At 46.1% G+C, this 14,524-nt stretch overlaps 1 protein-coding gene across 6 annotated transcripts in view; it reads right to left on the bottom strand.

Moving 5' to 3' along the window:
• Positions 1 to 299: 299 nt before the first annotated feature.
• KCNQ2 (potassium voltage-gated channel subfamily Q member 2) overlaps positions 300 to 14,524 on the bottom strand; it is a 67,784-nt gene continuing 53,559 nt past the window's right edge. For 3 of the 6 annotated variants that reach the window (XM_059827064.1, XM_059827065.1, XM_059827066.1), the window contains 5 exons: positions 11,917 to 12,140; positions 11,377 to 11,485; positions 10,712 to 10,843; positions 1,765 to 1,888; positions 300 to 1,019 (listed from right to left, as the gene is read on the bottom strand). In XM_059827064.1, the coding sequence (XP_059683047.1) occupies positions 300 to 1,019; positions 1,765 to 1,888; positions 10,712 to 10,843; positions 11,377 to 11,485; positions 11,917 to 12,140 (1,309 nt within the window). Of the gene's footprint in view, positions 1,020 to 1,764; positions 1,889 to 7,676; positions 7,785 to 10,711; positions 10,844 to 11,376; positions 11,486 to 11,916; positions 12,141 to 14,524 lie in introns of all 6 variants that reach the window. The other 3 variants (XM_059827062.1, XM_059827063.1, XM_059827067.1) reach the window with 2 other exon arrangements.

Here is a 14,524-nt window from a genome sequence, read left to right as displayed (position 1 = left end):
ATGCAAATTGCCTACCCTGCACCATGAAATAATTTCACCTAATGATCTTAGAAAGAGTATGAAAGAAATCTGGACTTCACAGCTCCAGTTCGCTCACCACCGTGACCTCTTCCACAAATGCAGGCTCGGACCTGCTCGTTCCCCCCCCAGAGTAAGCTGCAAGAAAGTATCCGCCAGCTAAGGATGTCCTAGAAGGTGGAAAACCTTAGCTGTCAATCTCCTTGAGAAGTTCGATGCGTGGACAGCTGGAGCGGGCAGCTGCCAGCGCTCGGACGTGGCTCGGTGGCTGCGAGAAGGCTTCACTGCCTGGGGGCTGACCAGCCCATGTCACTGAAGGGTCCCTCACCCGTGGCCGACCTGGGAGGAGGACCGCAGGGTGTGCAGAGGTCAGAATCGGTGTCTGATTCCCCTTCTGCAATGTAGGGTCTGATTTTGGCCACGGCTGCATAGCAACCGTTGTTAAGGATGTCCAAATTCTCTTTGGACTGGGAGATGCTAAAGCCGCTGAAAGAGCGCTCCAGTTCCTCGTGGTCTACCGAGGGGATGGAGATGGACGTGTCGCTGTCTCTCATGGCACTCTCATGGTGTTTGGTTGTAATGTCTTCGTTCCTCAGGTACTCTGCGCTCGCCCTGTGCCCACCGCTGTACGCTGACAAGGAGCGCTCGTGGGAGGGCGGAGGTGGGATGCGGACCAGCGAGCCGGGGTCTCCGACGGGCGAGGAGCCGTGGCTTTGCCGCTGGTAGACCTGCTGCTGGCATGACGTCGAGGGTGGGCACGTGTTGGTCGGGGCTGGTGGGGCAGAGAAGTTCTTCTGACCCATGGAGCTGGTGGACCTGATGATCTTGATGATGCAGCCGTTCTTGTCAATGTGCTCCCTGCTGTCTTCGGGGCTGTGGTAGGGAGGTGCTGGGTCTGGTTCTTTGGACCCAAAATAAGCCTCTGTCTCCGTTGGTGGGATGCCCATCCGCTGCATGTAAATGTTCACCAGGAAGTCCAGCTTCTTCTCCATTGACTGAACCTGCAAAACACCAGAGTTGCAGCGTTACACACTGCACACAGGTTGAAGCAAGTTAACATCCTGAGTACAAGCAACTTCCAACCCACCTAGGCATGAGTGTGGGCCTGGGCTTCATAGATGACCTCTGCCTACACTGACCTACACCAAACTGAAACTTTTAGTAAGTATTTAATTGTCCTATTCTGAAAAAAACACTTAATTTTCTACCTTTTTATGGGGTTTTCCTTAAGCTCCTATAATCTTTTTGACGTGCACCAAATTCCAGGAAAGCTGGAGCACACTCGCTTCCTTCCAGTGGCTTTCAGCTCCTTACTGCATTTGGCACTTGCCTGGGCTCAGACGGTCACGGGGATTTCTGAGCCTTATCCTCTAGGAAGATTTTCGTCTTCAGTGAGGCCAGCAGCTACAGCAGCCAGGCTCATGGATTCATCTGAAACATGCCTAGTATGGTGGCAAAGAAACCAATATGCCATTTTCAAAGATAATGTAGACTTTTGATAGACTCACCAAAAAAGAAAGTCTGTATGTCACAGACTCCAAAGTGCCTGTTTCGAAAGGATTACTTAGGCTTCCAGGACATTTAGTGCCCTTTCATAACATCCACCTTGTTTCTTTTTCAAAATATTCTTAGCTCTTACTTTTTTTTCTAAATGGTAATGACCCACTGGGGAAAAATAAGGCAAGAAAAAAATAACACAAAGCATGCAACACCCTCTCATAAGAACCCCCTCCTGACCCAATATACCTGTTTTTCAACTTTTCCAAGCCTGCCCATCATGCTGGGGTCTTCAGGCAGCTCCCCCTCCGCTGGCCCTTTGGTCCGATCCTTGTCGGTCATGGAGGATCCTCTCCCAACGATCTGGTCAACTCTACCGGGATCAGAAAATCCCCCCCACCCCCGGAAAAGGACCTGGAGTCAGTTGGAGGCAGCAGGCGAGGAGGGCTCTGCTTGTCGCGCCTCCATGGGACAAAGCAACAGCCTCTCTCCCAACTAACACTCCAAATTACTCACAGACACGCAGTGGCACTGAAGTGTTAATTCAGATGCAAAATTCAGAGCAGTATTAGCAGAGTTTGAAATTACCCATTTCTGTTTATACAGATAAAACCTGGCACATTATGCACAAGTAAATTTACCCACTGCAAAGAATTTCTTCAACTGGCTTTCTTCCAAATCAATTAACTTCTTATTTGTACTGAGAAATTATTATTTTGGGGGAAGATCAAGTTTTCTGTCTAGCATATGTCATTGGGATTTTTTTTTCAGTCTTTGCAGCAGTTTCCTCTCCTTGATGCAAATGTAAGTGTGTAATTCTCATATCCATGAAAATGAGCCGCTTGCCCTAAGAGCCAGACAAACAGGCGCAGTGCTAACTGTTTTAGTGGAATTACATCAAGGCTGAATTTGGTCATAACTCACCAAACATTACCAAATTGTCTCAACGCTACTGCAATTCACACCTATATCATTAGATGCGTTCTATTAGCAGGGCTCCAAGCCGGTAACAGCAGAGGACACTCCTGCCAAATCGGCAGCTAAAGCTACTGGGCATGTTGTTTGGCGCTAACTTCTTTACACGTTACATTTGCAACTCCTCGTTCCCAGTCTAGAAATACCTGGGTTGATACACGGCTCCATATGCCGAGGAAGAAGGAGGGCAGAGCCACTTTGGAACCTGGAAGTCCATTTTATTTGAGGATTCAAATTATGAATTTTCTAGAGACTAAACACTGGAGCTTCTTGATCCCTCAAAAGTCAGGGGAGCAACTCAGTTTTGGAACAGCTTCTTAATGGCAGCGCAGTTCATAACCTAACTCTACACCAGGCAAACTTTACTCTTGCATAATGCACCAAACGTAAGGGTGGCGGGGGAAAAGAAGGGTTAATTAATCTGACTGAAACCAAGTTGAGGTATCTTGAGCGGAAAACTCAAAATGCTTCTTACGCAGTTCTGCCGTGTGGGCCATGGGTCCATGCACCAGGAGGAGGAAAAGGAAGGAGCTGAACACAGACAGACAGGGGAAAATGAACAAACAAACAAAAACCAAGGAAAGGAATGAGACGTGAGGCTATTTCCAACACAAGAGCCATCCGTTTTCTTTACATCTGACAGGGACTTAATACGTATGTTGGCTGTTGACATTAAGGGACAGATATCAGTCGGTATGGACCGGCGTGGCTCCCTTGGCTTATATTAGAGCAACAGCAGTTTACAGCACCAGAAGATGCGGCTCAAAGAAATGAAGTGGATGAGCACATCACACCAAAGACAGAAAATATAAGCCAACAATTATTTTAGAGTTTATCTTTGATCCCAGAAGATACTTCATTTGGGCAGGGATGCGACAGAATACCGTTCTGTTTAAAAAGTCATGTTCGGTCCTTTGCTTAGCGATATAAGCACAGGAGTACAAGGAGCACCAAGTGCTATAATTACAAGTGTGAGGAATATGCATGCCTTATTTCTCTCTTGTAATGGGAGAAGCAAATTGTTGACATGTACAGGAACTCCCCACAAGGGATGCAATTACTGACATGACATACAGCACAAGAAATCCTACGACAATGTTGTTACCATGTAAGCAAAGAGGTATTAAATTGGATACCTCGGGCTACCTTGGTTTGGAATCACAAGTCAAGGCGTAGTACAGCCACTGTACGAACTCCTCTCCTGTATGCACAAGCAAGTAGACTAGTAAAACAATGAACATGCATTTAAAGAGGCCCAAAGTCTAAATGCTACTGAATATTGCAGAAGGCCAAGAACAATCACGGTGCTCTGTCCTCATGTCCCACCTACCACAGCACTAACACTATAATGTGTCCACTAATGGAAATGAGATGTCCTTCAACAGTCGCTGAGTAGAGCAGGGAGGCAGGACAGACTGGAACACAGAGAGGAAAACTGAACATTGCCATGCTACAGAGTATCATAACAGCAGAGATAGTCTTGTGCAACCCTATTTCTAATCTTGCAGAACTGGAGGAAGGACTTCTCTCTTCCATGTCCTTAAGAGAAGAGCTATCCATTAAATGAACCTCACATGACCCATGTGAAGCACAGGAGGCCAGCTGGCACTTCACAGATGGAGTAATCACTAGTATCATATAGAAAAGCACTGACTTCTTCCATCACCTTCAGGCTGGATATGTGTGTAGACCTGCTGTGATTTAAAAGCAGGACTGAAGCACTTCATAGAGCTCACCCATAAAGCGCTCAGAAGCCCTTGCCCATATACCATTTATACCAGAGCCCAGGAGAATTCCTGCTTGATTCATTCCCATTGTGTCCATATTTTAACATAGTCCTGACTCCTGAGGTGGTCATCTTCCACAACTCTGAGAAACCAGAGAGCCAGACCTCACGTTGGAGGTCCGCATCTCACGTCTCACCGAGGATGGTGCGGTGGGCAGCTGTGGGCCACTGACTTCAGTGCAGAGAGGGGAGATGAAGGTGAACCAAGTCTTTCTCTCTTGATGGGAGAAACCAGGCTTGAGGTCTCCCACCCCTTTGCTTCCCATGGCAGAAGTTAGACCAGGGGAGAGTGCTCCTACCCTCAGCAAACTGCAGAGATTTCATTTGTGCCCTATCTGGTACAAGAGAAGAGAGACATTTCCTCCTGAGCTCCCAACCCACCTGTGCCTAGCTGAGCACCGCAAAGAACAGAAGGTCCTTTTAACCGTTATAAAAGAGTTTGAGGTTTTGTCCAAGCTGGGCAGCAAAGCTCAAAAGATGAAGAAGAGAGAACATATTCCACCTTTGCAAGCAGAGGGGGATAGCGTAAGTTCCTACTGCGTGACAAGGGACCGCGAACCTTCTGAGGTGCCAAACCCCACTCCTGCACTACATCCCGTGGGCAGCCTTGTGCCTTCCCAACGCTTATCTTGGCTGCGTTGAATACACATGTGTGGAGGAAAGAATTCAGGTGAGGCTTTGGAAGAATCAGCTCCGTATTTTTCCCTTCATGGCAGAAGAGGATTCAGAGATGTCTAACGAAGCATGAGACTGTGCCATCTGCTGTCCTTGACAGGCTCTGCTGGGTCTTAGTTTGGGAGGGAGAGAGAAAGGGGGTTGCTCTTTAAAGTGAATTTTGATATCTTTCCTTCTTTCTAATGATACAAAAAAAATGTAAAGTCTTGCATCAGCCACAGTGCAGGTTTTCTCATGCTTCATTATGCTTCATGCTAACAATACATGCAAAGAGGTGTAATATGTCACCCTCAGGCCAGAAGCAGACATCAAAAGATCAAACGGCTCAAATGAGATAAAAATGAAGTGTTTGGGAATATGTATTCAATTCTTTTCTTTTTTTCTTTATCTCTTATAAATTTTTGTACACAATCCAGGCACTGAAGCCAAACCCCCTTCATCCATGTCACAGGACTGGCTACTTACCTCCTCATTTGGCAATAAAGTTTGCTCTAGACATACTTTGACCAATAGCTGTTGTCTAAAAATTACAGCTGAGGTTGCACCTATTCTATGTTAAATCAGCTGGTCAAGGGAATTTAATCCAAATTGTCTGTGTGTACAGCACGGAGCAAACACCTTCAGCCGAACCACAGCCGCGGACATCCACTAGTGTCCAGCTGCCTTTGCTGGGAGCTTCTTGCAGAAACCTTTTGGCTGAACTGAGCCCTTCTCACTAGAGCACGACAATGCAATCCACGGGGTCGAGATAGCTCATGGGACATCACTCGCTTTTGTTTCTCCGGGCAGCGTTTGGCTAAAACAGGGGTGTGTAGGCTAAAAAGGAGAGGCTGGTGCAGCCCATGGGGACCCCACGGCATGCGGCCCCATGGCACGGCCCCACGTGGCGCTGAGATGATGAAGGCCATAGCAACAGCAGAGCCTGACCCAGAGTTTTTGGATTTGGGGTTGGGGCTGCTCAGAGCTCTGGCTCCCATCCATCGGGCACCTCACAAGTCCCACTGGTGTCTGTGGGAGGATGCAGCTGCCAAAAATTAAACACAGCATAAGCCTTTTAATGGGTGGGAGCAGAGATTTCAGCAGCCTTCTGTACAATTCTGCTTCCTGGAGCCTCTCAGCCACAGCTCAAGAAGAAGAAATGAGAAAATTCCTTAAAAAAGGAAGCAATTATAAAAGAACAGTCTTAATGTCCCAGGAGACTAGTGGGCAAGTGCGAACAGGTTTTTAATCTGGCAATCGGTATTAGAAAATGTAAAAACGGGAGGGGGGAAGTCATTAACATTAAGCTGATGTAGCAACAGACTTGGAGTGAATAAATTAAATACCCCAGTTTGAGGCCTCCTCCCCTAGTACCCATCGATCACCTTTTCTGTGCACAAGGCACAAGCTTTCACATGAAAATCTTGCCTCTAGCAAAGGCTTGTTGCACACCTAATCATCCAGGTTAAAGACAACAAAATCCATTTGAATATGTATTTGTATTTTAAAATCAAAATGTTGCTGCAGATAAGGAAGTTATTTCCTTTTTAAAGGCTAGTTTTGGGCCTCATCATTTGGCAGGGAGGAGAAATGGGAAAAATGCTTTTCGGAGAGCATCTTTTTTCCAAGCATAAAGCTTGGGGCTTCTGGAAAACTCTCTTTTTTTTTTAATCTTTGAGCTAGCTGAGTGGGAAAAGGTAAGCTTTCAATATTCCTTTTACTCACATTCCTCTACTGACGATTACTCAGAGCAGCTTAAATAAAAATCAAGAGATTTGTCACGTATTAGCTCTTAGGGAGGGCAAGTATATATAGAAAAAAATATTTGAAGCTAAGCTTGCTGCATTTAAAAATCACCTATAACTTGTGCATGGAAAATTACTTTCTGGCAAATATTTAGACCTGCCTTGGGCTCCAGTGGTCTCAATACAAGGTGAAAATAGAGCTCAGCTCATGGCCCTGCTGCCCAGACCTCAGAATGCTCTCAAATGGGAACTTCAGTGAGAAAACGTTCCTCGTGGCATCAGCTTCAGGTCCAGTTTTACCTAAGGAGACAACTTAACAAGGGCAATGAGAAAAATCTCGCTGCGTGACTGAGGGCTGGGTTTGACTCCTGCTCTTCTTTTTGCTTGCAAAATCAGGATCTTTTTTTTGAATATGAGTCCCGTGGTTGTAAAATTTTAATGCATTCTTTTTCTCCGTGGTCGCTACAGTTGCATCAGCAAGAAAAAGAGACCACTGTGTTCATCGGATGTGAAACACTTCATTCTTACTTTGCCCACTGAAGTAAACTCATTTCACAGTACAAAGAGCTGCAGAGGCTCCTTCGATTGTGTGTGGAGTGTTTCATCTTTTAGAAAGTAGATCATTTATATTGGCTTTGTGGGTAAATATTCCACCTTTTACATCTGAAGATAGCCTGATAAAATACGAGATTTTAAAAAGATATAATTTTGCTTTCTAACACCTAGAAGAAGACTGAAAATAGAAAATACGCTAGCTGAAGAAACTGATGGTTATTGATGACTGTATGAATGTCCCTTTTTTTTTCCCTTTGGCTTGCCTAGTGTGAAAGCTCATTACTGAAAGTAAATCAGAGCATACCCAGAGTAGCAAGCCCTTCTGAGTCATGATTTAGCAAGCTGCACTGCTATGTGATAAATGCCGTCATATAACTGGCATGAAAGGGGTTTGACATTAAGCAAATGAAAAATCCAGAGAAAGCGGTATTTTGGTGAATCCTAACCTAGGCGAGTATTGGGGAGATTCTTTGGAAGAATACATGGGTCCTTTGGTTGGATACTTCTTATGCCGGGGAGTTGAAGGGGGCGGGGGACCCACAATCATATCTATCCTGGCAAAGTAAATAAGAAAAAAGACACCAGCAAAATGCATAATGAAGCAACATGTAGAGAAAAGTTGGTCAGAAAAGTTGCAGAAAGAAACAACTGAAAAACAGAACGACAGAGAGAGAAAGAGAGAGAAGTTGAAAATATATTCTGCTGGAAACAGAAGGCTCTGTCCTACCAGCTGGTTGTTGGTGAAAGCCAGAGTCTTACCCACCCCGGGGTAAGATTTGGAGATTTAGGCACCACTGAAACATCATTAGGAGACCCCCCCCGCCCCAGATATAACAGGCAACATGCTTTACCCTCTGAATTATATTTGCATATGTGTAGCAATATCCCATTGGGGTGGTTGTATATAAAACAACATATATTCATTCTCATTTCAGTTCCAGTGCTAGATAACACATCCTCAACTAGTCAGAAAAGCATGAGCCGTTGGAGTCAGCGAGATACGCTGCGGGATTGTATAACTCAATGAATGGGGGACATCCGTGGTTGGCAAGGTGTCAGGATGAGGCACGAGACAGTGTGAACACAACACTGAAAAGAGCACATTACAGACACACCACAGTGACAGAGGCATTAATGATTAAAGAGGAAAGTGCATGTAAACATCCCAGAAATTCGCCTGAATGCAGCTTTAATCCACCAAAGCCCTGGCTACAGGAGGTCACAGCCAGCCCTGCCGAGCTGAGCTGGCAGGGAGAACACAGTGCTTTGATTGCTGAAGGAAAGGGAAATAAAAATATCTGTTCTCCTCTGAGCCACCCCATGACAACCTCCCTGGGTCCCACCATATGGGTGCACTGTACTTCTAGTGCCAGTTGGTCATGCCCCAACCTTGGCCATGGCCACCCCAGGCACACACCTCGGCTACAGGGTGGCCCTTCCAGTTCTACTGGGCAGGTGACCAGCCATGGGACCTCTTGCTGCCCATGTGGCTATGATGATGAGTGCTTCAAAGGATGACCCCAAGGGGCTCTGCTCCTGTCACCATCACTGGTCTCCTGCTCAGGAGGGACAGTGAAACCAGTGAAGCTGCCTGGTACTTCAGGTACCAGATACTTCACACTTTTAAAGCAGCTCCTGGTCCTCCTGACTTCCCTGCACTGGGGTGGATAGCCTAGTCCAGCCTCAGCAACCTCAGCCTCACAGTCCCACGGGTACAGTTAAGAGAAGTCAGTTTGGTCTTTGAAAGCTGCCATTACCCCAACCCCCCCCCCAAAAAGCAGCTAACCAAACCACTTTGTCTTTGCAGCACATCACCTTGAAGGACTGGCAATGGGAGACTTGGGTAGGCAGTGAGACAATCTGCCACGCCAACTCGGGGGGTTGAAAACTCAGGTGTTCCTACCTGGAGCCAGCGGAGATGACAACCCCAATGGTTCACTACCCACTGTGGAGGCAGCCCGGAGGCCTGGCGTTTCAGGTTATTAAAGTTAGGAAATATAAATCCCCTTCTCCTCCTCTTCCCTCTCCAAATTCAGGTACATGTCTTGGATCTATAATCATTGAATACGTACTGAACGGGGCTGAGAGGCTCAAAGAGAGGAAATTCTCCAGGATATTTTAGTCTCCATTGCAAGGGAGAATTTACCTTCCAGCTGCATATCTGGTAATGGGAAAGGCACAGCATGCAGCAACGCTGAGAAAGTTACCTCCGCTGCTTGAACGTCAAAAATAGCAGAGTTAACATGGTCTCCAAGAGACTAACGGCGGAAGAGAGGTTCCTCTTTTTCCTAAGATAACTTTCCTATTCCATTCTGGGGATTCATATTAGCTGTTTGCAGACCCAAACACATCTTTTTGTATATTTGCTGACTCTGCCAGGGACTTAGATGGGTTTGAAACTAGAGGAAAACTTCCCCAATGACTTCCAGAGGAAGCTGGGCTGCCATAGCCATGGAGGGAAAGACTTTCATTCTCCAAGTGTAAAAGTAAACGGTATATTATTTTGACTGGAGATAGCCTATGGCCAAGCCCTGCCTCCGTTCTGGGTGTCCTTCGAGCTCAGCAGAAGTGGGGCTACTCCTGCTGAGCCGACACAGCCGGGGCATGTTGGAGGTTTGGGGTCCGGTTTTCAATGTGGGACCTCAGGGCTGAGGGAGGAGTGCTCAGACAAACGAGGTTTAGTTCAAATCCTCTGTTCAGGGGACCAAATTCATCTGGGTTTCTTTGCAGGAGAAATAATTGGGTGATTGTAGTGGAAAATGAAATTTTAAATGCCCTTCTTGGATCCATTTGTCCCTTTTTCATATTTCTTCCCCTGTTAAAACTAACTCATCTCCCCCTAAAATTTGAGCACAGAGGCTGAAATGCAGCTCAGCTAAACCACACCTACATCGGTGGGCTTGCATGAGAAATCCCCACCTGCACTTATTTTTGGCAAACTGTGCCATCCGAGGAGGGATTCCTCCTAAAACAGCTTGGCATCCCAACAGCTGGAGAAGCCACTGCCGCCTCTGCCCGTAGCAGCAGGGTCACAGCCAGCACACGAGATTTGATTTTGTATCACTCCCAGAAAAGTACCAAATTAGCCACGTTAGCCTCAAGACTGGGCACCAAACCTTTGCTATCCTGCCAGGAGGACCACAGAGATAGGCACCTGCATTACCTATGGGATATACTATAATGACAGGAACTCCCAAAGTAAAGTAAGAGGATGAGCTGTGATTTTTGTGTGTATGTATGTCCTGGGGTGGGCACTAAGGCAGTGTTAATGGCGTAACACCACCCCTTGCTCTGCTTGTGGTCCCTGTCCCGCTCATCCCTGTGGGTTCTGGCCACAAGCACCGATGTTTTCCTTGAGGTTTTCTCTTAGGAAGAAAAAGAATAAATTGTAGCTGCAAAGGAAAGTGCCTCTCTCCGGGCAATACCCCCACGATGAAGAAAAAAGCAGTGAAAAAATGAAGCAAAGAGAGGGGTCTCTTGCCTGGCCTGAAGGTTTTTAATCCGGGAGAGCATGTCCAGGTGACCAGCTGAATACTGCTCGATGACATCCATCACGTCGTAGGGCCGAAGGCTCTCCTTAAACTTGCGCTTGGAGACGAGAAATCTCATAATGCTGCAGGAGACGGAGAGGAAAGGCAAAATATAGTCCCTGGGCTGCAGCCTGACCTGCTTAGTGGCAGCTAAAAAACACTGCAGAGAGCTGCTTTGGAGGGAAAATGGAACAAATGCCAACGCTGTGGGTTTGGGAGAGGATGTGGCGATAGGAGAGGGGAAGGGGGTTGCGGGGGCTCGTGGCTGAAGCCCTGCTCTGCGACGGGGGGTCCCTGATGCCCCTTGGACTGTCAGCTGTGCGAGTGTCCTCTCTGCACCGCTTTCATAAATGTCAGCATTAAATCTCAAAGCTGGTGAGAATGATCATTTGGATGCATCCCTGCAGGGGATTTTCCTGTTTCTCCATTTATTCCTTCCCTCAGCAAAAATTGCCCTTTCTGGCAGAATTTTCTGTAAAGGAGGGCAGGCCACCCAGGGGAAAACCAGCCTGCAGCACAGACATTTCAGCATTTGCCACCTTTGCTTGGACGTTAAATTTCATTTTTTTCCCTGTTATTATTTTTCCGGACCGCTTTCCCCCTCTCCCTCTCTTACCACACTGCCCTGATGCTGACTTTCAGTCCCGGCGTCAAATCTTCCGTCACAAACTCGCAGTTGCAGCTTTTGTTCTCATCGGGAATGTCTTCTCCAGGGAGACTTGCTTCTGGATTTGGGAGAGGGAGGAATAAAGACAACACATTACTATTTCCCATGCTGGTGCTGCGCGAGAAAAGGCGAGTCGGATCACAAACAGCAATCCCAGGGGGAAGCACCAGAGATGTCTTTGCTGATGGGAGCATTTCCCAAGACGTGTTAAGGTGACACCCAGCAATGCCAGCTGCAGCTCTCATCCATCTCCAGATGCCCGACGCTTCCTCCTTTCCCCATCCCTATATAAATAAAACATTGTTGTGGGTGTCAGTAGGGGTTTTCTCATCTCTTATTATACTCCTGTATCTGAGCTAAAGGACTGGAAGGGGAAGGAGACCTATTTAAGCACCCTGGCTTGCAGCTCTGCCCTTCCTAAGTGGAGATGGAGAAGATGCTGGGGCCAGCCGGGGCTTTGGGGTCCCACGTGGCACCCCAAGCCCTCACCTTCTGAGTTTTGCCGCGACGCCGCTCCCTTGATGCGGAACGCTTGCCGGGCTCGGCTGCGGTCTCCGAAGCTCCAGCTCTTGGGCACTTTGCTTGGGCTGTCCTCGATGCTCTGGTCAGCGCTGGGGGACCTCCGGATGCCCTGAGCCTGTGGAGAGCCTTTCCCTTTGGTGCCAGCACCGCGGGGACTGGAGAAGACACGATCTTTCAAACTGACCTTCTGACTGTTCAGAGAAACACGTTGAAACAAAGACAAAAAGGAGACAGCAGGAGGAGTCATTCTGGAAACCACGCAGTCCTTCCCCACCAGCCATTAGAAACCAAGAGCACTTCCAAGCAGCAGTGAGATGTAGTTTTGCTGTTGGCTTTTTTTAAAAATAGAGATAATTATTTTCTTTTTTTTTTTTTTAAAGAAAGCATTGTAGAAATGTTTCTGCCATAATGAGTGAAATGGGAATGATTATTAAGAGAGAGAAAATAATGAGGACTTAAACCGAAGCCCCTCGTGGGATGCCAGGGCCGGTGGGACAGAATGACGTTAAACAATGAGGTTATGATCCCTTAAATCACTGATCGGCTCCGATCACGAGCAAGGAAGCTTTTCTTTCACAACTGCCTTCCAAAACCCTGTATCTGATAAGAAAATACCAATAAAAAAAAAGCCTTTATCTTAAACTTTTAGCTTTCTTGGAAACACTTCACTTCTGGTGCTCAGACCTGTCCTCTCCTTCTCTTCAGCTCCTGTATTTCCTCCCTCTTAAAACACAATCTGCCCCTTTAATATATTCCGAAGACTTCCTCTTTTTCCAGTCATATATTTAAATACTTAAATACAGACACTTAAACATGCAACTCCTTTGTATCCTATAAAGATTCAATCTAAAAGCTAGCTAACATCTACCTGCAGGTCTGCTACGGGTGTCATAAACATGCAAAGCAAAATTTTACAACCTCAGAATATGGCCTTTTATTGCTGTTCTTCTATTAGAATCCCATTTCTTGAAAACCTTGTAATTATGGTTTGAAAAGAAGATCTCTCCAGAAACAGAGATGATCTCACTGAGAAATAGTCTGCTGACCCAGCTCTAATTATTTTCCAAATTCTGAAATTTGTAATTAAAAATTGTCGCCCAAATGAGGATGATGAATTTTCACAGGAAAATTGCAAAACAAAAAGATTTTGTGAATCTTTAGGAAAGGGCTAACTTTATAGAAACAGCACTGGGGAAATCAAACTGCAAATAGTTTTGGATAATTTGATATTTTCTGAATAGCAATTGATTGTTAAAACATGCGAATAGAGGTTAGACAACCAGAGCAAGGCACTGGCACAGGTAGCTAATAGTTTATATATAGGCAAATCAAAACTGAGTAAAACCACAGATGTAATTCCCAAAACTCTGTGCCACTGCAGCAGCCACTTATCATTTTGCTGCAAATGCTCTGACTCAATTTGCGGGAAGAACATTGCAGGAATTTGGATTTCCACATCAGATTTCCAGGTCACCAACCAAAGACCTGGGTTTTTTTCCGTCTCTCAGCAACGCCACCTTAAAACTTGGAGCCAACCAGTCCTCCTTTGCCTTCAAAACTGGGACAAGGCTCTTCAATCAGAACTTAGCTGCTGATATTTGAAGCAAAGCAAAACACAGCTCCCTTTTCCCCGGCTGTATCAGCTGTACTGTGCTGACGGGAACAGACATTCGTTTTTGTCAGTAACGGAAGAAGATGTGACTCGAAGACACACAGGGAGCAGATTTGTTGAGTAAGAAGGTGCTATTTTTACGAAGTCACTTTACATTGCGAGACGTCGAACATTTATAGGGAGCGAAAGGTGCTTAGGCAGCATTTTCCGGAGCTGCACGGCGTGATCCCGGGAAGGCACCGCTGCCCTGACGCAACGCCCAGGGAACGGGGGGAGCAGCTCCTGGGCTGCAGGGCAGGGTTATCTCTGGCCGTTGGCTGGCCAACAATTTTGAGTTGAAAGATACATTTGAGAGAAAATAAAATTTGTTCATGACCAAGTTAGCAAAGGCAGAATTAATCCAATTAATGATGCATTTTTTAATTCAGGTAAGTACTGGAGATTTCATTTCCAGCGTGCTGCCCACCTGCGGAGCCTGTCTGAAAGCCATGGGACCAACAGATGTTTAGCATAGCTGAAAAGCAGATCAGAGGTACAAATCCACACAGGAATCTAGGAACAAGCATGTGCCTAAATACCTTGCTGGATGCAAGCCTTAGTCACTAATGCTACCAAAATCGTCGTACATAATGAGCCAAATGTTTAAAAGCAATTCTCACCCTGTGTTTCTTGGATTAGAAACCAGATTGAAATTTTATTTGTCATTTGATCCTAAATAGGCCAATTGGATTGTTTTTTCTTTATTTTAGCTGATTTTACAGAATAATATTCCTGGAATCTACTGCATTTCAGTAGTACTAATACTTTGAACTACCTGGTCTTTTTTAAAAATAAGTTTCATAAAAATGAATCAGCAACACACCAACGTTCAGAACTCAAAGGAATCTCTTTGTGCCTCATCCTCTGCAGAGTTGCTCCCATCACCAGTCTCGGTGTGAAACCAGTTGCCTATCACTGAGTAAA

This window comes from Gavia stellata, chromosome 20 (assembly GCF_030936135.1).
Source record: "Gavia stellata isolate bGavSte3 chromosome 20, bGavSte3.hap2, whole genome shotgun sequence".
In the NCBI taxonomy this organism is placed as follows: domain Eukaryota; kingdom Metazoa; phylum Chordata; class Aves; order Gaviiformes; family Gaviidae; genus Gavia; species Gavia stellata.
Note: the sequence above shows the minus strand (reverse complement) of the source record. Positions and strands in the feature narration are given on the sequence as shown.